General features: G+C 43.0%; 1 protein-coding gene across 50 annotated transcripts in view; it reads right to left on the bottom strand.

The window, feature by feature from the left end:
* The window catches only part of ANK2 (ankyrin 2), a 583,802-nt gene that overhangs the window by 159,707 nt on the left and 397,344 nt on the right, over positions 1 to 26,751 (bottom strand). For all 50 annotated transcript variants that reach the window (XM_054029227.1, XM_054029226.1, XM_054029236.1 and 47 more), the window contains exon 4: positions 25,039 to 25,137. In XM_054029227.1, the coding sequence (XP_053885202.1) occupies positions 25,039 to 25,137 (99 nt within the window). The remainder of the gene's footprint in view (positions 1 to 25,038; positions 25,138 to 26,751) is intronic.

The raw sequence follows: 26,751 nt of genomic DNA, 5'->3' as shown, positions 1-26,751 counted from the left end.
TCTTAATGTAGGGGTTTTCCAGTTAAAAGTCAGGAAATGCCACAGTAAAAGTAGCATGCACAAACTTAACTGCTTCCCTTTGTCATATATCACAAGGTCACATACTAATTCTCAGACAGTACAATAAAATATCCTACTAAGTTGTCTACAACATTAATAGATGCATATGTAGCAAAACTACAACAGTCAACAGGGACAGATCCCTGGACCTACTGCACCAAAAGCACAAGGCAGTACCACTGGAACAAAGGATTCCCTCACCTAGGTTTGAATTGCATTCTCTGAAGGCTGGATCCTGCACCAATGAAGTCAATGGGAGTTTTGCCCTTGATTTCAATGGGACCAGGATTCGGGCCACCTTCTCTATGTGGGCCAGTAATTTGCAATGTGTTACATGCAGTAGCAGGTAGGGATGTGGTGTCTCGACTCTATGGTAATGAGATAATTAGAAAGGTCTATGACAGAGACACACAAACATAACAGAATCCTGCTGATCTGCAGCATACCCTATAATTCCAGTAAAAAAATTAATGGTATCCCTCCACTTCTTAGAATACATGTAATGAGGTCTCATATTGCTTTGACATTATCATTACAAAGACAGTAAAAATAGGACATTTACTAGTATAATATGAAGTTATGATGAAGAATTAAAACTACATAAATGGAGTACATTTTGTTATACATTATCCTTGGAGGGTTCTCCCCCACCCCCCGCACAATATTTGCTCACTTGATTGCTCATTTGAGAAAATAAGTAGTTCCCTATGGCTCTCTAAGTCACTCATGGAAATTACTGAGGCTTTATATTTATGTCTCCAAATATTGCACCATTAAACCTACCCCAGGCCTTTGATGAAGAACGCCAATGTTCAAGCAATCTGAGTAAACATGGATTTTAGAGCACTTAGGAAAATTGGCTGTTAAACAGAAAGCTTGTCTCAATTGTAATTATAGAGGCGTTACCACCTCATTATAATAACTATACATGTGATAATATATGAGAGAGAGAGAGAGGGGGAAAGTCTGTCTCTTCTGTGCTAATTCTGAGTTTCCTTTAAGATGAGATATTATATCTGAGTTAATAGCATCTCTCATAATGAAATGTCCAATGCTGTTGGTATTAATGAATGTATCTGACGTACTTTAAAAGCCTACAGACTCTGTATGATATGGTGACAGCAGATCAATGGCATCACTAGGGGAGTGGGAGATGACTGTTGTCTAATGCAGTTGTTTGCCTACAACGAATGCTCTTCTCTTCAATTAATGCTCAAAAAGTAATTACCCATTTGCAGGTCAATGTGATCATCAGATTGCCCTTTACGGACTAGCTGCAATTCAAACAAATGGAACAGGATTCCTGCAGTGATCTCAGTGTAATATGTTTTGGCTTATTGCTGTTCTATGCCTCTCCAGTTTACTGCATATTTTTTTCAGTTCTTTTCTCAGTATCAAACTAATGACAAGTCTTTGAGAGAAGCTCTCAAATGAAAATGAATGATATCCTTTCTGTTGAAAAACCTTTACCACATCTGTTTAACTCTATTTTAAAACAATTTTCAAAGAAGGATGCAATCCACATATATTGCCTATGGAAAAAGCATATCTGATGTATTTTGATGGTCTGCACTAGGAGTCAGGAGACTTGAGTTCTACTCCTGTTTTATCCACAGACCTGATGTGTGACTTTGTGCAAATGACTTCACCTCTGCGTGCCTACTTCCCTTCCTATACTTTGTCTTATCTATTTAAGGCTACGTCCTCACTGGGGAGAGGGGGAGTCGATTTAAGATACGCAAATTCAGCTATGCGAATAGCGTAGCTGAATTCGAAGTATCGGAGCCGACTTACCCCGCTGTGAGGACGGTGGCAAATGGACCCTCCGTCGACGGCGCTTACTCCTACCTCCCCTGGTGGAGTACAAGTGTCGATTCGGGGATCGAACGTCGCGTCCCGACGAGACACGATAATTCGATCCCCGAGAGATCGATTTCTACCTGCCGATTCAGGTAGTGTAGACGTACCCTAATTTATAATGTTGTCCAGATAGAGACGCTCACTATGGGTTTCAGATGGTATCTAGCCTGACAGGGCCCTGATCTTGTTTGGGGCCTCTAACTGCTACTGTGACAATTTTATCACGGTTTTGCTGCACCTCACAATATAAGTTTACTTTCCTGACTGGCACCATTCTTCAATATGTCACAATTCTCTCCCTGGCACCTCACTGGTACACTGTTATAGGTAGGGCACTACCAAATTTATGGCTGTGAAAAACGTATCATGGACTGTGAAATCTGGTCTCCCCCATGAAATCTGGCTATGGGAGGGAAGGGTCCCAGTATTGCCACCCTTACGTTTGCATTGCCTTCAGAGCTGGGCAGCCAGAGAGCAGTGGCTGCTGGCCAGGCACCCAGCTCTGAAGACAATGCCACCGCCAGCAGCAGCACAGAAGTGAGTGTGGCATAGATGGTGGTCACTTTTCAGGGGGTCAGGGATGGACTTACTGGTGGGTGACATGGGCGACTGCCCAGGGCACTGTGGTCAGGGGGGGTGCTGTGATTACCTCCCCACACACACACAAACACACACAGACACAACCAGTCCAAGGCCCCTTTAAGATCCACACCATGCCATCCTCACTTCTGCAGTGCTGCTAGCAGTGACACTGCATTCAGAGCTGGGTATCCAGCTAGCAGCTGCCACTCTGTCCAGCTCTGAAGGCACTGCCACCACCAGCAGCAGCACAGAAATAAGGGTGGAAGTATCGTGACCCTTATTTAGCCTCCCCCCTGCCCCCCCCAAAATCTCCTTTTGAGTTAGGAGCCCCATGGTTACACCACCATGAAATTTCAGATTTAAATATCTGAACCTGTGAAATTTAAGATTTTAAAAATCCTATGACCGTGAAATTTATTAAAATGGATGGTGAATTTGGTAGGGCCCTAGTTATAGGGTGAAGAAATCTGCTCTGGTCTTATACTAGTGGCAGCTACTCCCCACACTGTGTGTTGGCTCAGTTGTGCTGGCTGGCGGGCATCTGTGTGTGTAGGGAGGGGGCAGAGCCAAGGCGTAGCCAATTCCCAATGCCTTCCTGCCCATTTCCTGTCCATCTGCATGGGAGAGAGTATAGCATCCCAATGAAGGGATTATATGCTAATGATGTAGGGCCAAATCCTGCATTCATTCAACTCCATGGGAGCACTGATAGACATAATGAATGCACGATTTGACCTGTAAACACAAGTCCTACAGATGTTATGTCACCATAAGCCAAATGAAGAGTCAGTTCTTTAATAGACTCAGGGGACTGGTGGTGGATGGCTCCATGAAAGAATCAAAATGCTCAGAATTCTGATAACTTTTGTTTTGCATTATACTCAGAGCATTATTCTCAGCCAATCTAAAAATAAATTCCTCATAAGAGGATTTTACCTCAACAGAACAGACTCTCTTTCTCTTAAAGGTTGAATTAAGGACAGATATCCCACTTTATCTTTCAATTTCCTGGGTTTTATTAGTTTATGCCAAAATCTGAATTTCTGATACACCAGGGTTTTTAATGTTCTATTTCCTTGCTTTTTCCATAATTAAAAAGGCTTTTTTTTCATAAAATGTTATATTACTGACATATTTTTCAAGAGAATGATCTCCCAGGCAAATACTCATTTTGACTAGTGGATATGTATTCACATTCAAACCAATATATAATTGGTGAATTTGTGAATACACATTATCTCTATGGATAAATATGAATTTAAGATCACCAGTCATATTTACTGTCAGAGTTCTGCACACAGATTAACAGTACAGTAAATTATATAAATTAAGGAATATTTTTCTGTCTTGGGTCCCTGAAATTAGGCAGCTAAATCCATACTTAGCCATTTAGATAAGTGTGTAGGGAGGGGGCAGATTTTCCAGGGTTCTGAGCACCAGCAACTCCCATTAACCTACAAATACATTTTTACTTTAATGGGACCTGCAGATAGTAAGTGGCTTGATTTGCAGAGCCACTGAGTTAGGTGCCTGCCTTTGTGAGTTTGAAAATTTTTGGCCAAAGAGCTAACCACCCTGTTCATCTGGGCCCCCCAATTCAGCAAACCACTTGAGTACACTGACTGAAATCCTGGCCCACTGCAGCTAATGGGAAAATTCCATTTGACTTCAGTGGAGCCAGGATTTCACCCATAAAGTCAATGGAACTACTCCTCTGCTTAAAGTTAAGCATATGCTCAAGTGCTTTGCTGAATAGGGATGGGACTGCTCACATGCTTAAAATTAAGCAAGCGTTTTGCTGCGTTTGGGCCTTGATCTTCAAGAGAAATGACGCCACAAGACAAAGCACTGTCACTACACCTAAGAATTGTGTAGGATGCCATTGCTCAGAGGAGAGTTAGGGAATGTCTACACTGGCAAGTTTCTGTGCCACAAGTTATACCGCTTTTATTAAAACACTGGAATTAAACCGCTGTTGCGCAACCACACTGTGCTCCGGTGGAGTGCATCCACATTAGCAGCTCTTGCAATGACAAAGAGAGCAGTGCATTGTGGTAGCTATCCCACTGCGCAACTGGCCACAGGGTGATTTGGAAAAGGTTTGCAATGCCTCATGGGGCAGGCACAGCATCACATGATGCAGGTTTCCCAATCCCATTGTTCCGTGGGCATCCTACTATATTGCCAACTGCTTTTCAACTGACGTGGGGTTGGGGGAGTGTGTGACGGGGAGTGTGTGTCAGGGCCGGCTCTGACTTTTTTGCCGCCCTAAGCAAAAAAGCCTCCCGCCGCCCCCAGCCCCCCAGCGGGGAGTGCGGCAGAGGAGGGCGGCAAGCCCGGCCGTGGCCCCGCTCTCCCCGGCCGGCCGGAGCGCCGCGGGGAGGGCGGCGAGCCCGGCCGCGGCCCCGCTCTCCCCGGCCGGCCAGAGCGCCGGGGGGAGGGCGGCAAGCCCGGCCGCAGCCCCGCTCTCCCCGGCCGGCAAGCCCGGCCGCGGCCACACTCTCCCCGGCCGGAGAGCCCATCCGGCCACACTCTCCCCGGCCGGCCGGAGTGCTGGGGGAGGGCGGCGAGCCTGCCGCGGCTCCGCTCTCCCTGGCCGGCCGGAGCGCTGCCCCTCTCCAGGTGCCACCCCAAGCATGTGCTTGGTAGTCTGGTGCATGGAGCCGGCCCTGATGTGTGTGCGTATCGGGGGGAGAGGGACTGTGTGTTTTGGGGGACAGAGAATGTGTCAGCATGCTGTCTTTTAAGTTCAGACAGTGGCAGGAAGCAACCAGTCCTGAGGCAGGAGGAGGGGGAAACCCCGACATCAGCCCTCGCCTCCCTCCCTACGCACACACACACACCACCCCTTCCTCTGTGTTCAACAGCACGAGCATTCCCCATTAATGGTTTGCTTTGTGTCCCGGAGCAGATCAGCCCAGCATGCAATGACTGTCAGAAAGGAGCTTTGAAAGGGGAGGGGCACATGTCTCCAGGGCAGCTGAGTTCAAAACAATGAGCAGAGCGGTTACTTGAGGCATTATGGGACAGCTCCAGAGGCCAATTACAGCACAGAAAGCAATCAAGTGTCTACACTGGCAATAGAGTGCTGGAGCTTCTGTGCAAATAGCCTTACGATTCACGTCGAGGTGGGTTTTTCGCAGCGCTGTGACTGAGGAGTTTCTGCGCACAGAGTGGCTTGGCAGTGTGTTATGTCCACAGCTTGAGCACAAAAAGCTGCTTTACTGCGCAGAAACTTGCCAGTACAGACAAGCCCTTAGTCAGCTGCTCTCAACCTCAAGGAATGCAAATCATCTGCTATGATAAAGCAAGAGATGAGATGTGGAAAAGATGTTTTCTTATACATTCTGTTACCATGCCAGGTAAAAAAGAATGAAGGACATACAAACAAAAAACATGTTTAAATCATAACATCTTACATTTATAGGGTGACCATATTTCCCTATGCTGAATACAGGACACCTGGTAAAATTACTCATATTCAAGTGAGTTCAATGGCAATCAATCAATCAGAACTATGCAGTACAAACGATCAAATTAACATCAAGTTGACTGAGCCCCCATTAAAAAGAAACACTGCGTAGCTGGGTTTTTTTTATTTACCTTCTTATCTTTAAGGCTTTAGGGTTCACACAGGGAGGGGTGACACCCCCCCCCCACACACACACACGGGGAGAGGTGACACACACAACTGTACAACTCTCTCACATGCGGAGGGGTGACTGACCGATCCCACCCTCCCTGCTGGCGCTCTCCACCCACCATGCCTGGCTGGGCCCCCGGGACTGACCTGCCTCTCCTGGTACCTGGCACCACATCTTCCTGAAGCAACATGGGGGTGGGTGGCACACAGGGTCACATACCCTCACTCCCCAGATTTCTGGGCCCGGGGTTCACACCAAAATGTGGCCAGCAGCCTTTTGGTACTATGCAGGAGGGAAGGGACGGGAGCTGCTTCCAGTCTCTGGGGTAGGGGTGGGGGGCAGAGGGATGACATGGCCTATGTCTTTGTAGACCTCATCTCTTCCCCCTGCCCCTCTATGGCTGGAAGCAGCTTGTTCCTTTGTGCCCGCACAGTGTCGAAAGGCAGCTAACACCTCCAGGCTGCTGCTGGCCACCGGCTCCAACATAACCCAGCCGCATCCTGTCCCCTCTCAACTCCCCTTGGCTACACCACAGGCAGGAAGGGGTTAAACCCTAAGGATGAATTGTGGACCAGGGCCCAGGGAACCTGACTGCAGGGGCTCCAGCGAACCCAGCCAGAGAGGTGGCTCAGCAGGGGAGGGTGCCATGGGGACAGAGCAGATCCACACTCCCGGGGGGCAGGAGCCACGGTGGTGCGGGAGGAGGCAGATGAAGAGGGTGCTAAGCCCTGCCTGAGGGTCTGCTGTGGAGCCTGTGGGTTCACGGCACGAACAGGCTGGAAATAGCTTTCCCCCCACCCCCCCGCCACTCCAGAGCTTAGTTGAGAGGCAGAGAGGCTTCACTGTGTCAGCGCTGTGCAGGGCTTTGGCACATGCAGGGCTCAGCTCCTCCTGGCCAGTGCCCCGGGCTAGAGAGGAAGGAGCCTGCTGGCCAGGCTGTTGGTGAGCTGAGCACTCCAACCAGGGGCTGGTTCTCTGCACAGCATTGGGAGCGGGATGCGCCCCGCCGGTGGGGATATGGAGGAGCAGCAGGACTGAGGGGGTGCGAAGCAGGGAGAGGACACGTAAAAGGCTGGTGTGTGGCAAAAGAGGTGCCATGTAACTGGCCACCACCTGGTGCCTGCTTACACTCACCAGCCACTGCAGCGCGCAGCCAGTGCCATCTGGCAATGCGACAGGGCCCTGCTGGCTGAGAGCTGGCACGCAGTGGGGGTTGCGCTGACGGACCAGTGGGGGGCGGAGCGGCCTGCCCTGCAAGCCGCATCTTCACCCTGCCACCAGCCTTGCACACCCACCCCCATCGTCGGCCTCTGGACCCCTCCACTCACCGCTGGTGGGCGGGAGGCTGGGGAGCAGGGATCTGGCCAGCAGCAGGACCTGCCAATATTCTGGGGGGAGGGGGAGAAAGACACAAAATATGGGACAATTTGCCTGTTTTTAAGAAAAAGTTGGGACACCTGCAGGAAGCCTTAAATATGGGACTATCCCTTTAAAAACAGAACATCTGGTCACCCTATACATTTATATAGCTAACTCCTTTCACCAAGAGGGCCACAAAGCATTCCATAGACTTCTATGTCATTGTGTGTTAACAGAGTAACTGAACACAATTTTTTTAAGACATGATTGAAGCAAACCAGAATACTATATCTGACTGAAACAACAGAGAGGTGTTTCAGATAAGGAGAATGTAATTGCTTAAATTGGAATTCAGGCATAACACTTGGGCTAGCACGACTATGCCTGTGGTGGATCTTTGATGATGAGAAAAGGTCTGGACCTCAGTATTAAAACTCATTTGAAAGACTTGTTTTAGCAGCATTAGGCTCACTAGACAGCATGTTGGGTCATTGCTTCAGTACTAAGCCAGAAAAAAGAGTGTACATACTCACTGTACAGAATCACTTCTGCCAGCATTTCCTGCAGCACACTGGGTTTTATTTCAGAAGTCCCCCAATTCAAGTACTGACCAGGTCTGATCCTTTTTAGCTTACAAGACATGATTAAATCACAGTCCGAGTATGACAGGAGGTCATACTGACGCTGGAATAAACAGCACTTCTCATTCTTCCTTGAATTTTTCCGCTCTAAAACATGTATAATTTTATTTCCTTAGGCTATCATACTCCACAAGTTAAATTTACATTTGATAAGCTATAGGCTGGCATTTGGGAAATAAAAAGTGAGAAATCAAATATGTATTTTGAATTTTAGAGGGGACGTGAGGAGAGCTAATTACAAGAATCAGTGCATGCACTCTCAGCGACTAATTAAAAAATTAGTGACAGTCGTGAATTTAAAAAAATTAAAGAGCATGTGGAAGATTCACAAACATTTCAAGGTTGATCAGATTTGGATAAAAATATTTCACATTCAGTTATATTGTTGTTGTGACTTTAAAAAGCATCATATGGAAACATACAATTGTGTTTTCTTTTAAGTTCATTTCAATATCTATTAATTACAAACTAACCATGGCGAAAAATTGACTATAGAGACAGCCTTCTGGCCTTACACACCAAAACTAATGGAATAATTTGCTCCCTGGAATAAGTACTCACATTGTCTGATTTTAACTTTTAATCCTTTATTTTAAGACCGTATACGACCTGAAATTGCAGCTGCTCAAAGTTGTGTGTGATTTTTGATCTAATGACCTACTTTATCTTGTGGGCGTTGTCTGTATGGATTTCTCACTGCCACAAGACCTGAGTAATGGGTTGTGTGTAGCTCAGCTGCCCCAGGAACAGACGAGGAACCAGACTGTGACTTTGAGAGGCACAATCTGATTCATGGCTCTATCCTTGCTCCAGGTGAAGTAATATTCATCAGTCTATAAACTGGCCTGCATATGGGGTTCATTCCTTTACTCTTCTCACCCATCTGTATAGGAGTGGAACTAGCAGATGTATCTCTCTCTCCCTTGCACTTCTATTGTGGTATGGATAGGCCATATAGGTAAGTAAGTGGGCTTTCTACATTTTTCTCCCCCCATGTGGGAGCACACCTGAAGTCATAATCTGGCCCTAAGAATGGTGCAGTTTTGCCCTCTATACTGAACAGCCAGAAGATTTAAAATGAGCTCTGAATTTTAAATATCACCTGATGCAACACTTCAAATAAAGGATAAATTATACTTAAAAATTAGGTAACAAATTCTCATATCCTTATTCATGTTGAGTAATACTTAAAATCTCAAGGAGTCCCACTGATTTCAAACAATTACTTGAGGACTAAGGTACCACTCCGCATAAGAGTATGGAAATCTATTCCATAGTGTCCAACCTAAGCAGCTAGCGCTGAAGTATTGCTTACCGTTATTCTGTGATTTATGTTCTGAGTGTGTAAATTCAAGACTAGATTTTCATAACCACACTCACAAAGAGTAATACCCTACTCATTCACATAGTACTGCTGACAGAATTCATATGGTCCGCATATTTTTGTGGGCCCCCCCCAATGCAGAAAAATGCAAAAGAAATCTTCAGGGGGACACATGCCTCTTCCCCGGCAGCAAGTCTGTTCCAGTGTGCCTAGAGCAGGCTCAGAGATGCAAATCACTGCAGAGGGAGAGGGGTTGGGCATGTGTGCCTGCATGGGAGACAATGATCACCATCAGGGGGCAGAGCTGGGCATGTGAGTGCCAACAACCGAGAGAGACTCTGTCCCTCTCACTTGCTACTGGCATGGAGGGGTAGGGCTTTTTATTATGCAATAGGCAGGCTCTGTCAGTGAGGCAGAAATGTAGTAGCCTGCCTGCCTGGTAACATTGTTAATGTTCCTACTGTTAGTTAACTGTTCCTATTCTCAGTCAATTCCCCCCAGGAGCACAAAACCTGTAAAAGTTTTAAGGCCTCTACATTCCCAGAGTGTTGTAAAGCCTTAGAAATGACAGTAAGGGATTCAGCTAGGAAGATCTATGTGCTTTCTCACTTTTTTCCTGTGTGGTTAGAATTTATTTTACTTAGCCATTAAAAAAGAAAAGACTGAGAGTAAAGAAAACATTTACCAAGCAGTCAATAAAATGTCAGGACAATCAGAACCAAGCACTTCCCAAAGTACCCAGCCTGGTCCAGGACACTGATTAGCAAAACTGTCTGACTTTCATGTGTGCAATTTAAAATTACTTTTTTTTTTGGGGGGGGGGGGGGGAGAAAGAGTATTTGGAGTTCTGTAATGTAACAAATGAAAATGTAGGATTATAACTGGAATGTGGGGTGTTAGTTACCAAGTGTTTGTAACTTAACTTTCATGTGTTTAGGAAATGCTGAATAGTTACTGTGCCTTTTTTTCTGTGTTGTGGTTTAAATAAATTACCAAAACAATCGAGACTGGTGTGATTATATAGCATTATTTGATAAATAAAATATGCAGAATTTTTAATTTTTTGGCACAGAATTCCCCAAGTAGTAGCATAGTCCAACGGAAGGTGAAGTATGGTATCATATTGTATCATACTGGCTATCAGTTAATTAGAGGAAAATGTGATTGTTGGAAAGCCAATTGTGGAAGTTGGAAGACTCTGCCATTATGCACAGATTCAGTTCCAACCTTTAGAAGCAAGTGTGAAATACTTGCAATTGCAGGAATTTAAATAGACAGTGGAATACATTTACATAACTATGCACTGCCAGTTTATTTTTTGTGCGGTGTAATCCTCTAAACTGAGGCACAACAGCACTGACACACCAAGGCCTTGACCTTGGTTATTTTGAATGCACAGTCCAGTATTCCAAATGCATTGATTGGGTAATATTGTCAATCAAGTTGCTTATCCTTACAACACGTGAAAGACCTGGCACCATCCACCTGATAAAATTATGTAAGTGGAAGCTTCTACTTAAATGTTCTTACAGAGGCAATTTTTGTTTAATCTTTGATCAAAAATTATTTCTCAAAAATGTAATTGCAAAATGATCTCTTTTCTTCATCAACCTCCAGTTTCATTAAATACTATGAATGAAAGGATTCTTAAATCCTGGAGTGCTACTGGATACTGCTACTCATTAAGAATTTAGTCTCCAATTCTCTAATTCACTGCACCCAGATGCAATGCTCTACCCGTATGGAGCTCCATTGACTCTAAGGATTCGGCCTTACAGGTCAGGAAAATGTATTGGATTTAGGAAAAGGGATAGAATTACAGAGGATTTAGTAGGGGAAGATTTTCTAAATCACTAGAGCTTAATGTTGTTGGGTTATTAAAAGAAAAAAAATCAATAAAAGGAATATTGAACTTTTTTTTAAGACAGATCATGTAAATAATGTTATACTGTAATAAATTAAATATGTCATGGCAGAAAAGGTTATATAGAAAATACCACTCTTCGGCTGTCTCACAAATTTACTGATAAAATGAGCATCCTGTGCACTTTACGCTCCATTTTTATATCATAGTAATAAATATAAAAGTCTACAGATAAACTCTATTATTTAGGTTTATGATATATGATATATTAGTATTTATGACTTCACTCCTCATGGCTTATAGGGAACCTTAAAAGTGGTACAAGCAGCACTACTTAGAAGACACCTGCTACTTTTTGGTTAGAAGAACCCTTCTCCAGGAAACTGATCGCTTTTTAAAGTGTTCAACAGTATCAGAGCTTTCTGGCTTATAAGAACAGTTTGAAATGTGCAAGCATCAATTTTAGCAGCTTCAAATATCACAACTGCATCCCCCACAACTTCCCCCAGAACAGCAGATTAACAAGAGAGACTAAAACAGAGTCAACCAGAAATCAAGATATTCCTCTCTTTGAAAACATGTCATTTTTACTAGATTGAACCTTTTAGCAGAAATTCAGTTGATGGGGGTGGGTACTGGGAAGAGAATGGATTAGTCATGCACAAAGAAGCAGGCCCTGGGTACTGGCTTTTTCCCTCTGCAACTCAGAGGCCCAAAGAAGTTGGCGGGAGCAGGATTTTCAGGATGGACAGCATCCAGAATTAATATCACTAAGTATTTGCCCTTTATCCTTGGTTTTAATTCAGATCTGCAGTGAAAGCATTTTAGAAAGATCAGTTTATTTTACGTTTAGGTTATGGCAGTTGGAGACAACAAAGATAAGATTAAAATGTAAACATACACACTTTTATACTATTTGGTTCTGATTTATTTCACTACTGTTCAGCAAGTTCTTTGCTGACAGTCTTAGTTTGCTTTAACTCATCCACTTGCATATTATTGTAAACTTATGCTAACACACAGTATTTTGATTTTAGATTTTTTATTCCTTTGATTTATAGACATTACCCCAGGATGAAGCACAGCATTTTGGTCTATGAAAAACCCTATTGGGTCCATATGTTTTATCCAGGTGCTTGAAATCTGTGCAATATAAGAGCAGTGAGAGCAAAGTAATGAAGTGGAAGAAAAATAAACAACAAAAGCTGCAATGTGCTATCTATCTCTATGCCACATGACCACTGAAGAGATCTACAAGCTACTAAATCTACATATAAGATGTACCTACTTTGAAATTAACATAATTCTCGATGTAACCAAAACCCATTGAAGTTATTGGAAGACTTTCCACAGACTTTCCACCCTCTTACAATACTTAAGTCATCAGAGGTGATTATAAAGTACCAAGACAGGGTCAGATATATAACTTAACTTTTTGCTTGCCATAAACCATTCAGCCCGGCGCAGTGGGGTCTGAGCTGCCCCGCTGCCCAGAGTGGCAGGGTCAGGGTCCGGGCTGCTGGAACGCCCCAAGAGGTCAGGGGCTCCCGGCCAGCCCCGCAAGGTCGGGGATCCGGGTTCGGGTTACCACTGCCCCATCACCCGACCCCTGCAGCCCAAGTAACACATTGTGGGCTGCATGATAAATAAGTTGAGAAGCACTGTCTTAGACTCTCTGCTGCTAACCCAGATGTTTCTGGGAAGCGGTGAGCCCTGCTACTCCTGGATTGAAGAAAGGGGCCTCATATCATTCTCCTTGTCTCCAGAGGAAGGGACAGAAGTCCTTGCCACTGCCAATCCAAGTGCAGTGCTAGGCCACAGGGGATCTATAATATCGTGTCAAGGGCCCCAAACTGCCTCAATCTGTCCCCGTAAAAACTGAATCTTGTAACTAATACTATATAGGTAAAGGTGTAAACCAGCATCTTTTCACAGGCGTTTTTTCACGCAGCAGGCTAAATACTATGCTACTGTATATCTGAAGACTTGTTGAAGAACTCAGTTTTTAAAAAAATTTCACAGGACTCAATGAGGAAGCAACAGGGATGGTTACACGATGCTTCTCTATGGATTTTTATTGATCCTGTATGCAATAACTTGGCACTTGCCCATGGTTTATTTTAAACTGTAAATCCAGCCACAGCAGCAGTTATTATCTTGCTGAGGCTGCAGCGGAGACCCCAGGGAGACACACTAAAACTGGCTGAGTGCCCTCTGTTATCCTTAAGATCTTCATGTCCAATTGAGATATAGCCAACTGATCCCACGTTTCAGATCAGCATGGTAGTTATGCTGCTTGCTCAATATCTTAGCTATTTGCAGAATTGTATTAGGCTCCCAGTCTGCCTGTGTAAATACTCTAACGCTACTTGACAGTCACTATCTTACCACTACTATGTACTGCTGTAGCCTGCAGCATCTGTACTTTCTCCATCATTTCCTATATTCATGGTATCTCTTACTCACAGGCATTCTAATGAATCCCTCCTCCTCACTTGCTGAGATCATACCTTTGTGATCAAGAATACTCATTGTTCTGTATAAACCAATAAGTTCTGCAAGGAAGACAAGGCAGTAGGAACCTGGACTAGATTGAAAAAAGGATGCATGAGGAAATCTCTCCTTTTGTCACTGTTAATGCATTGTCTTTGTTTAAATCTCTTAAAATAGAAACCTTTTGTGGTAAATTGGGTTTATAATCAGCAGGTACAATGACTTGGATAAATGTACCCATCTTCTACACATGCCAGACAAGCAAATGAAACAGTAAAATGCTTGAACTTTTACCTACTGTAAAAGCACCCTCGGGTTTGTCAGTGGGACTTTCCCAGTTTCTCCTTTAGCTGGAAAAATAAATGGAAAGACAATGGGCCACATCCTCAGCTGGTGTCGACTGGCTTTGCTAAATTGAAATCAAATGATCTATCTTGATTTACACTATTTGAGAAGTGGGCCCGCTGAGTTTACTGATAGTAAAGCACATAGTTCAACTTGTGCAATCAGAAAAGGGGAAGAAGGGTTAACACCTTGTGGAGTGACCAGGATTTGCCAACATGTGGTGCAAACTGGTCCATTCCAAAGACAAAATGATTGCTTCAAGAGTATGTTTATAAACTCAGGGTGGAAGTAACGTCTCAAAGAGAAGATTCAGGAGTATCCTGAGAGAAGTGACTCCATCACAGGCAGGAGAATCATGTAAACCATGTCTTCAATTTGATGACAGAATTTAATATGGGCCTCCAGCAAGCCCCTTAAATTTATCTCTGGGATAGCACCTTAGGTTGGACATTTTGTATTCTCCTAAGGGTTCCCTTGTCCTTATAAAGACAAAGGATTCAGAGACCAGGGCAGCCACGCCTCCAATGCTTTTAATTGGAAATATCACCATAAGTGCAGCAAACTTAGATGAGAAAATGTCTAGAGGAATAGCTGATGTGAGTTCAAAGGAGACTGGGGAGGGGCAGAGACTGGAGGGCTTTCAACAACAGGATCAGGCTCTGGAGAGGAACAATTTGCTTAATCCTCCATTTCAAGATCTGGGTCACTCTAAATAATTTAGTGATTAGAGGACAGGTTTCCGCCTTTAAATGGACCCCTGAGTGAACCATTGGCCACAACACAATATCATTCTGGGGTGCACTAACAGGAATGTCATATGTAAGACATGGAAGGTAACTGTCCTGCTCTACTCGGCACTGGTGAAGCTTCATCTGGAGATTGTCCAGTGCTGGGAGTCACACTTTAGGAAAAATGGGGACTAATTGGAGAAAATCCAGGGGCAAGCAACAAAAATTATAAAAGGTTTAGAAAACCTGGCCTATGAGAAAAGGTTAAAAAAAACTGGGCATGTTTAGTCTTGAGAAAAGAAGACTGAGGGGGGTCCTGATAACATATATATTAAGGGCTGTGATCAATTGTTCTCCATGTCCACAGGGCAAGAAGTAATGGCTTACTCTGCAGCAAGGGAGATTTAGGTTGGATATTAGGAAAAACTTTCTAACTACAAGGGTAGTTAAGCTCTGAAATAGGGTCCCAAGGGAAGTTGTGGAATTCCCATCATCGGAGATTTTTAGGAACAGGTTAGAAAAACACCTATCAGGGAAGGTCTAGGTTTACTTGGTCCTGCCTCAGTGAAGGAGGCCAGACTCCATGACTTCCTGAGGACCCTTTCAACCCTACATTTCTAAGATTCTATTAATTTAAAGCATACTACTTGTCTGGTTTTTTCTCTACACTCTGCTACAGAAATTTTAAAATTTGAGGTGATGCTTTTTCCTATCAGATGAAGGGCTCTGAAATATGGTAATTCCTTTGTAGCTACTACACACTATTTCCATTCCTGGCTTTTCCTTACCTATTCATACCAGACAAGTCTAAACTCTTCATTTCGATTTTGTATAATGATGTTGAATTTCATCATTTTGAGACAAACTGTTTTCCCCTTTGGAATATGTGATGATCAAGATGAATTCCCCAGTCTAGGAGATGGACATCTGTGGTTGTTGCTCCAGGGGAGTTTTTTCCAGCAAATTTATCTATCAGGACTACTGCAGTAGGGATATTGTCACAGTTAGTGGACTACTGGCCCCACGCATCAGGCTCTGAATAAAATATGAGAACCCTGACAGAGGAGCTATGCCTGAAGACTTTTCACATAGATGTGAGCCCACAGGACTATCTTTCTGCAGTATACCAAGAGACCTAGAAGATATGAGGCCCAGGAAGGCAATGGTCACCTTCAAGAACTTCTTGTTTCCCTCCTAAGAAGAAAGCATTTGCCAATATCAGATTGAGAGAGAACCAGTAAGTGCACTGTAGATTCTGCTGTAGTCAGAACTCTGGTCTTGATAGACCAATAGGACCAGATGCTGGAATATTGAAATAGCAAGTTAATCATTCCACTGACGTGCCAGGCTCTTTGGTGGGGTGAGGTTCTACTTAATCCATAATGGCTGCTAATGTGGGTGATTGTCAAGCATACTTTGTATCCCACTGGAGCCAGAAATCATCCACAAATGAAGAAAGGAGAGATATGTTTCCCTTTACATATTTGTGACTCCATACGGCAGAACAGAGCTTGGGTGGTCCCCCTGTCAAGCCTAGAGGGCACTGTTTTATCAAGAAAAGAGTCCATTGTTAGATGGGTCCATCTGCCTTTTTGTCACATGTAGAAGAAATGCCCATTAGTTCAAATTGGTATTATTACATAAGTGACCATCAGAAATTTGTATTCATACAAGTAACACCTGCTGAAAGTTTGTTCCTTGAAGTTTAAAAGACTGGACACCTAAAATTCAAACCTCTCTAACTCAGCCCATGTGGGCAACAATATGTACCGACAACTGTAGCCATTTTAGAATCAGCTGCACTTTTCCACATGACTAAAATATAGTTTCCAAATGCACAACATTATCCCCAATAAAAGCCCTTGGCCCAGGAGTTCATATTTTTAAAAAATGTTTCCATTACGGTAAACTTCAGATGTAGACATTTAAAACCAGTTCCCCAGTGCACTGGCATCCAGGTCCTGCCTCTGAGGAGGTCTCTTGTATGGAGCAGGGTGTATATGGAGGAGAGTGAGGACTAACTCAGGACAGGGAGACGTGGATGTGTATTCGCTATCTCTGTCCCAGCGAGGTCGTAGTGGGAGGCTTACAATAGTTTACCAATTAGCACAACTGACTCAGACAGCTGGCACTTTTCATGGGTTATCTGCTGTGCTACCTGAGCAAAGACCAAGAAATGGTGCTAACACTTTCTCATAGGTAGGGACCTACCAATTTAACGACTGTGAAAAATATGTCATGGGCCGTGAAATAAGCCCTTCCCAATGAAAACTGATCTTGCTGTGCTGCTGGGAGCACCCCAGCCTGGGGTGACTTAGTAGTTGCACGTCCCGGGCAGTCTGGTGAGGAACAGGACTTGTCCATCCCCTGCACAGCCTCTCTTGGGGAGAGATCAGACTCACCTCCAAGTGCCTCCCCCTGTTGCAGGAAGCTCTGGGGCTGGGCAGGAGCCCTGGAGGTTCCTGTAGTTGGAGGCAGCTTGTGGAGGTGGGTCCAATCTCCCCCTGCTGCCGGGAGTGCCCCAGCCAGGGGGCTCCTAGCTGCGAGTCCCTGCTCATCTGTGGAGGGACAGGACTTGTCCATCCCCTGCATGGCTGCTCTGGGAGGCGGGGGGGAGGGTGGGGGGAAGAGATCAGACCCGGGCACCTTTTGGGTTTTGACGCCCAAAGTAACAACACTGTGAAATTTCAGATGTAAACATGTGAAAACGTGAAATTGTTTTAAAATTTTAAAATCCTCTGCCCATGAAACTGATCAAAATGGAAAGTGGTTTTGGTAGGGCCCTACTCATAGGTCAAAATCAGACACTTGCAGATAGAAGGAGAGAGAGAAACAATTACTGTGTTCAGCAATGGCCCAAAGCACAAGGAAGCAGAGAGAGGAAGTGCTCCAGCTCTGGAAGAAGCAAATTGGTGGGCAGTGTGGACAATTCTGTGAAATGGGTGGCCCATGATCTTTACATGGTTCTGAACCAAGAATTATCCTGATTCAGCCATAACCTAGGGCACACTTTTTCTGAATTTAGAAGAGAATTCAATTTGATAAACCTTGAACTAGAGATTGGCTTTGTAGCTCTTCAAACTGCCACTTATGTGCTGGCCAACGAAAAGTGCACTTGTCTATGTCTGCAATTATTGTATTGCTATATACAAATTTCTGGTATAAACTCTTACATCCCCTACCTTATGCAAACTCTCTTTTTAGTTCAGATGAATTCAGCTATGTATCTGATCTCACCAGAGTTTCATTCTTTACTGGCACTGGATGCAAATTATTCGTGACAATAAAACAGGAAGATGTACCTTGTTATAACCAACCACTGCCTCCAACACCAGTCTGAGAATCAATGCAAAGTCAAATCATATTGTTAACTTTTAGAATGCAATCAAAGGACCTGATCCAAGCCAATGGGAGTCTTTCCACTGGATTGAATAGACTCTGGATCAGAAGTCATTTATTTCCCTCCCTGTGCAGTTACCTCATGAACTGAGGGGAAGTTGGAAGGATGGTTACTAAGTAATTTTGTGCTATTAAGTGATGAACTATTGTCAATCTTTATGCTTACAAGGAAGAGCAGTAGGCAAGTATCACTAGGTTCACCAAGAGAAAGGAACGTGCATTACTAAAGATCACACCACCCCATAGCGTATCAAGGAGAGTGTAGGTCTGACACATGTGAACGTCAGCAAGATGACTTCAAACTCACTGCGGGGGCAATATGATCACAAATCAAGATCATAGCCAAGAGGAAAAAGTACATTTTTATGATTAAGAGCAAATGTATCATTCCCTTACACACTATACTGACTGGATGGCACAAACTGGGCATAGTTTGGATTAGTAATGTTTGTATCTTAAATGATTGTATTTTAGAGCCACTCATTTTAGTATATACAGGACAGTATCTATTACTCCTCAAGTAATATGCATGGGTCATATTGTAAGCATTGCATTAATAATCACTTCACAATTAGGTTTTTTTAAATCAGAATAGAGGAGTACTTCCCTAAAATTAACAGCGATGATTATTAACTTTAAAGTAGCAAATTTTAAAAATTGGAAGTTCTGCATAAAAATACATGGGGGGGGAGGGAAAAGGGTCCTGTAAGGCTGAAGGGCAAAGCAGAACAAAAACTTTAGAATCACAGCTTCAGCCTCAGAATCACTGTCCCCCCTACCAGACAGGGGGACAATAGATGGTGTTTGTGCCTTCCGTGGTCACTATTTAAACAAAAATCCACATTTGCCTGAGATACGCTCATTATTGCCTTATTCTAAGTTTAAGGAAATAACTACAGTATTTCAGATATCAATTTTGGCAAGTTTAAATTATTTTGATTGCAGCCACTCTATAAACCAAAGGAAAAAAGTACAAAGAGAGAGGAACTTCTCAACTCTCTTTTCTCCATCAGTCTGTATAGAAGCCAGTGGGAAATTTTTATTGTTAAGGCAATTTTTATGGTATAGGAGTGTGACTTTGACAGATATTTAAGTCTCTAAAGAGGAAGTTATGGAGCAACTTGAGTAACTCAATGGCATTAAATCACTACCACTGGATCATATTCACCAGAGGTTTGAAAGAAATAAAGTGTGAAATAGCAGAGATGCTGAGGAGGATATATAATACATCCTTAATAACAGCAACTGTTCCTGAAGACTAAGATGTTACTAATGTGGTGTCTATTTTTAAAAATGAAGTCCAGGGGAAGTCTAAGAACGAGAACCCCAGAATTTCAGCCACTACAGAGGCCTCATAACCTGGCTCTCTTTACTCACTGTATTCATCCTGTTTATTTCTTGATTTGTCTTTTTCTGAACATGTCTATTAAAAACACGTTTCAAGTGATAATTGTTCCATTGTCCTTTTAGCCCCCTCCTTTTACTGTCTGTATTTCCTATTGGGAAGTTTAGATACAAATCATTCAGCATGCTCTTGGTACTATTCTCTCCAATCACCTGCTTTTCCATTCTCTAGATGAACTATCTTATTTTTCCCCCCACAAAACTTACACTTTTAGCCAGAGAGATTTAGGGTTTTTATTAACTGTTTAGCTTCTTCTGTTTTATTTATGTGTAGGTGTGTTTCTGAGAACCTCACAGCAATGTTGAGAAAAAGGGCAGTATTAATATCCTCATTTTATTTACGGGGAACTGAAGCACAGGGCAATTAAGTGATTTGCCCAAGGTCTCACAGGAAGTCTATGACAAAGCTAGGAAGAGAACCCAAATCTTTTGAGTCCTATTCAGTGCTTAACCAAAAGACCATCCACCCTTTTTACCCACTTTCCAGGTGATACTTAAGTCTATTTTACACTAACTGCTTGAGGTATATACACACACATGCAATAAGAATTTGCTAGCAATGGGAAAGATCAATTACATCATCTACCCCATTTCTTTCTTACTTCTTACTTTCCTACTGTGTAATTCTCAGCATTCTGTCTAGTCTATTTGTAGATAATCAAGGAAATGATGTGCACACCTGAGACAGTCAACCTCTAATTCAAACCAGTGGGATGCCTGTTAATGTAAGGAGAGATGGCAGGGGTATAGGGTGATACACTAAAATGGTTTGAGTTCTTCCTGGAGGAGATCCCCCCCAATAAATAGTGATGGGAAACTCTTTCACTAGATCCCTTACTTGTGGTTCTCTCCAGCCCTTTTCAACATCTCCATGAAGCCACTAGGTGAACTGGATGACATGGCTTCAAGTGTCAGCAACAAGCAGATGAGAAGCAACTGTACCTCTCCTTCACCACATCCGACCACCACCAAGATGGCCCTGTACTTGGATGAGATATGCTCATGGATATGGAACAGGTGGCTGAAACCGAACCTGAGCAGGAAAGAGGTGATGCTAGTGGGCAGAGCTTGCTGCCATGGTGTAATCTCCTTTGGTTGAAGGTACACATCCAGAATTGGTCCATTTAGTTCATAGTTTAGGAATACTCTTGGATTGCTTGCTGATGCTGAGCTCTCACAAAGAAGCATCCAGGAGTAATATTTTCTATCATCTCTGGTTGGCTAGGAGACACCATCTCATCTTGGCAGACAATGACCTCGCCTGAGTTATTCATGCTTTCGTAGACCCACAGAAAAGTAAAACTGGAAGGGACCTCAAGATATCATCTATTCCTTCTCCCCATACACAGCAGCATTAAATATAACTTGGCCATCCTGTTCTTAAAAACCTTCAATGATGGGGATTCCACTATCTCCCTTGGTAACTCTCTCAATAGTTAACAAAGTTTTCCCTAATATTTCACCTAAATCTCCCTTGCTGCAACATAAGCCTATTACTTCTAGTCCTACTCTTGGTGGCCATGGGTCAACAACTGATCATCCTCTTTATAACACCCTATTACATATTTAAAGACTTATCAGGTCCTCCTTCTCTTCTCTAGACTAAGCATGCCCAATACTTTCATCCTGTTCTCAAAGGACATGTTGTCTCATGCATCTAAACCTCTAATTTTTGTTGCTCTCCTCTGGACCCTCTCCAGTTTGTCCCTACCTTTTTTGTCCCTTCCCTATCTCTTTGGTGCTGCTCTCACTTTTACTCTAAGAGCTATCCTCCACAAAGTTGAAGACTGATTTCAGTATTGTTGGAAAGATTTTCCAGAAGATATCTTGATAAAACAGCCCCTCTCACCATTATTATGAATGTTGAAACTACTGTCATATACATAAGGGTTTCAGTGGGCAAGAGATGAGAGTATGTCATATTGCCTGTCATAATTCTCTAAGTCAATTCCATTTGGATCAGAACTCAAGGAGCAAATGCTTGTTGCCATGATTGGATACAGTATCTGGAACATTCAGTGCTAACAATAAAACTGCAATTGCTGTTCTAAGCTTACTGTGAAAATGTTTACCCAATTTGGCAGAAAACACATTTTTTTTTTCATATTAAAAAGTGTTCCTGATTATTAAAACAATTATATTTTCACGCTGATCTCTTAGTATTGCTGAAATCCTAATTTTAGAAGCAACAGTTTATGAAAGTTTATGAAAGTTTATGAAAGTGTGTGATAATTATCCAATTAAGACTCTGTGAAAGCAACTAGTTCATTTCTTGAATTAGAGGAACAACATTATAGCATTCCTCAGCATTCAATTACATGCAATTGAAGTATGGGGTGTAGCTGATAATCAGTTGTCTTGAGAGCTCCTTAGCAAAGAAGCTTTTGGGAAGAAAACAACAGAAACAAACGCCTGATCTTTATGCGAGTGTTGTGAAGGTAGGGACAGAGCTATCCATTTTATAAATACATTGGTTAGTCTATTGCCTTCTGCTTGCATCACTGGTCCTTGCATGCTTCCAATCTCCTGCATTAGACAGGATATTACACATAATGAAATACCAGATCTCCAGGTCTGATCAAGCTGTGTTCAGTGCAGGACTTGGGCAGTCAGGGGAAGATCCTGGAGCAGATCAAGGACTGGTTGGACCCTGGCATAATTTAGAGCTGCTCTAATTAACACTAGCTACAACAGACCCCTAAAATTTACATGGCCACATCCACTGACACCTCTGATTCTACCTATGCACTTCCCTGCCTACAAACATATCCTGTGCTGGAGTGAGGGGAAGCATGTGGCATAGAGGCAACTGTGCCAGCTTTATGCTTCCTGGGGTACTCACCTGGTAATCCCCAGCTGCTTTGTTAAGGCAACTCTCTCTATTCTTTGTCCCCATCCCCCTCACCTTGTGCAGCACAAATGAATGGAGGTGAGGGCCATTATCTAGCCCATGTTCACTAAGAGCAAGGCAGAATTTAACATGGCTTTAATTGAACCCTCTGAAGTATGACTCATTTTTCTCATGGTCTTAGCTTGCAAAGCTACTGTACAGACATTACCAGTGGGCATCAAATGATCCAGCCATATTTTAAATCCAGCAGTAGGATTTAGCTTGATGACCTACTTCAGAGAATGCCACTGGCTCACTATACATTGCATAATAATCTTATGCATAAAGATGCCAGATTCTTCAACATATAATAGATCACTTTCCAACTGCCCCCCCCAATTATGTTTATGCACAATTGTCTTCGTTAAAGAGTAGCATTTACCAACACATACCAAACAATGCTGTCTGAGATATTCATTATTTCCCTGTGTTTAGGATTCCAAACAATTGCAGTATCTGAAATACTGTGTTGTGATAACTTGGCAAATTGCTAAAAACAACAACAACAACAACAACGATAACCATTAGGTGTATCTGTTTGTGGTGGTGGAGGTTCTTAGCTCTGAAAACAAACCATCTATATGGCTTGCAGTCTGTTCTTTTCTACTGAGAACCTAACACATGTTGTTTACAAGTCTGAAATAGCAATAATGAGACAGCTGTTGCTACTACAGCCTTGCAGAAAGGTGGAGAGAAGTTTACCTTCAAGCATTTCACCATTGGTCAGTTTCTGTAATGACATCATTATGCTCTTTGGTACATTTTGGAAGAGTAGCCAACCTTCATGCCATAAAGATTAATAGGTTTTTTTTTAACAATTGGATTGCATTCCAAAATAAGGTGCATTTCCCCAGATCAAATATGCATGCCAAATCTTTGATTTAATGCCTACTATGGGAAGAATGAATACCGAGACCTATCATAACGGAAACTAATCCATCTACAAACTTTTAAAATCAATAGTTAACAATGAAAAGCAATGCTTTTAGTCCTTGTGCCTGAAAAGTAAGTGTTGGAGTTGTCATGCTAGCAGACCAGATGACAACTCATGCCAAGGCCCCTAGGCCTCAGAAAACACTGACAAATGCACAGCTGGAAACCAGTCTGGCTCACCTGTGTGTTAGTAGTGTTAATATATATATTAGAGTTATAGGACTGTGTTCTGACTTTATGAAATGCTTGTGAGTTGCTGCATGCATTAATCTCACTTGTAATATCTGTATCCCATGTTATAAGGTAATATTTAAGTGTTTGCTATGAAACCCACTCATGAGAAAAGCAGTACCACGTGTGAAATACTAGTTTTCCACAAGAGATGTCATCTCCTGCCCAACAAAAGAAGGCCCAGATAAGCCAAGGTGGAACACCAGAGGACAAAAGCCTTTGTTGATTGTCCCCCCCACACCCACACCCATGAAGAGGAGATGTGCAGGTGGACCCATCCCATCAGCTTGAACTCTGGGAAAAGGGAATAAAAATCCTGGACAAGAAGGAACTAGGTTTCTTTATGCTACCTGGACTCTGAGGGGCAAATATTTCTAAGCATAAACAAGGGATCCCTGGCTGCTTAGTCTGCTTTAGCCCTAGAAGACATACAGAGCTTTCACATTATAGCAGCTTCTCTTACCTTTTGGAATCTAAGACGGTAACCCATTTGTGTGTGTACGTTTACCTGCTTTAACCTTATAAATAACTCATTTCTTTTTCTTAGTTATTAAAACTTTATTTAATTTATTATAGGACTGGCTAAAAGCATTGCCTTTAGTGTGGGATCTAAGGTGCAATTTATCTGGGGTTAGTGACTGGTCCCTTGGGACTGGGACTAGCTTGAACACTGTTGTGATTTTTGGTGTTAGGGACCATCTATCACAAAGGCAAGCTAACCTGGGTGGCAAGATAGATTGGAGTACCCCAGGGGACTGTCTGTGAGTCCATGTTAAGGGTGTTATAGTGCTTGAGGAGTTCACACTCGATTCTTGGTTGGTGAAATCTAAGTATAGAATTCACAACCAGTTTGGGGTTGGTGCCCTGCTTCTTCACAATCTTCCCTGAGGTGGGTACTCTTGCTCGTGAGCCATTCCAGGCAGCTTGACAGGGTGAGAATTTAAGACAAACATATTATTTTAAAACATCTTAGCATAGTTGGATTATTTGAGGCTCCTGATTTGCTAGAACACACAGGAAAAATTCTCCTTGGTGATCTCAGTCAACAACAATCCTAGTTTATGCATCACATAATCAACACACAACTTCATTCTATGCAGTTGGGTATTTATACTCACAGTCACATACGAAGGAATACCATCTATGACACAGGTCAAGGCTGGGTTGATTTGTCAGGATTAGGTGCAGGGGAAGCATGCATTGTGCCTGTCTATTGCCTTAAGTTTGTTTTACAAAACTTCACCAAATTATACTTACAATAGAGGGAAAACATCATCATACCTGAGATTGTGCATTAATATTGGCTCCTTCCTTAACCAGAACTTTGACAACTTCAGCCTGTCCGGCCAAGGATGCAATGTGTAGGGCTGTATTCCCTTTCTGTTATGTAAAAGAAATGATCCCTCATTAACAATCATTATGACATTCAGAACACAATACTACTTCCATGCATTACTTCATAGGACACTGTTCTACCTTATAGTATACACAGCATTGTGGACATTGCATGGGACAGAGCTGGGATATGCCACCAAAGGGCATTCCAAAGGGATTTTGTCATGTTAACTCCCCAGGATATATTCTTATAACCTTTGGGTGGAGTTGTGGAAAAGGGGTTGGCTGGTGCATGGAACAAATTGCTCATTTGATGTTTGACAAAGAACTAGAGTAGATAGGTTTTCCCTTCAGCTCAGTGGATGTGCTCTCCAAAAGGGAAAGCAGAGATCTAGGAGCTTTCTAAATCACACCACATGACCCAATAAGGTGAGATCTTCTTGTACATGGCTGAAAGAACAGTCTAAATACTGAGTACTTTGCTGAAAGAACCAGGTTACCAGAGACAAAAACCACCTAAACATGAAAATAACGAGAAGAGAATTTACTCTGTTTTCTACTTGTTGGCACTTAGTAAAGTGTGCGTAGAAAAGAACGTGATTACTTGACTGTAACCAGGGCTGGAAGATGGGTGGAGGCAGCAGGCAAAGTGGGGAGAAAGCACTTCATATTGTCCTCAAGGGTCTCCCACTGGCATTAATGGCACTGGAGAGAGCCCTTCTCAGCTGAAGGCAGGGTTGCTGTTATGTGAGGGGGCGGGGGGAGTGAAATGGGGGCTTCCTGGAGAACCCATTTCTCTCCAATCGAACATGAATGGCTAGAGCAGTAGAGCCTTGGTGGAGATTTGCATTTCATTCCCAGCCCCACTGTGAGCCAAGGTGTTCCTGCAGGAGGAAGTATCCCACATCTAAGAGACATTTTGCTGAACAATTATGTGCTAATGTACTCTTAAAAGAGTCCTATCTAGGCCAGAAAAAACATGGTTCAATGTAAGGCTCATAGTCAGAGGGGTGGGTTAAAGAAAGGTAAAATGAGGGAATCCTTCGGTCTCCATCAATGAGGTGACCACAGGGGTGGAGAGAAGCAGTTTGGTGTGAGGGCCTAGACTTATTGTGTTGAAAATTCTAGAAACATTACCCCGTATGTCAGAACTCAACAGCCAAAATATAGTGCAACACGGTTATTCACTTATCTAAAAAAATAAATAAAAAAAAAATATTTAAAAAAATTATTTATTTATTCACTTATCTCCATAATTTGAAGTGCCAGAGAATTCACTTTTTGCTTCAGAACAATGCTCCAGAATTTCAGCTTTTGTTTTTTTTTTAATTAAATTTCTAGCCCTAATAGTTGCAAAGATAACCATGGAAATATGAACCGAGCATAATCAATGCCCACCTGAGTCTGCAAAGAGCCAGAAACAACGGCTCTGAGAGGAGGGATCTTCCCCATTCATCTCACTCAGGGCCCCATCAACTCTGTTATTGTACAGTTGTGGAAATGGCCATTTTCCCAAGAATCACAGAATTCACCATTATTGCTGCAGAATGGATTATTGTGCTGCAGTCAGGTGCTCAGCACTGTTTACCTTCTCTTTGTCCCGCTAGGACCTACTTGCAGGGGAGATACTGGGATTACAGTGTATGCTTCCCTCACTGT

This window comes from Malaclemys terrapin, chromosome 5, assembly GCF_027887155.1.
Source record: "Malaclemys terrapin pileata isolate rMalTer1 chromosome 5, rMalTer1.hap1, whole genome shotgun sequence".
NCBI lineage: Eukaryota > Metazoa > Chordata > Testudines > Emydidae > Malaclemys > Malaclemys terrapin.
This window is presented reverse-complemented; position numbering and strand designations above follow the sequence as displayed.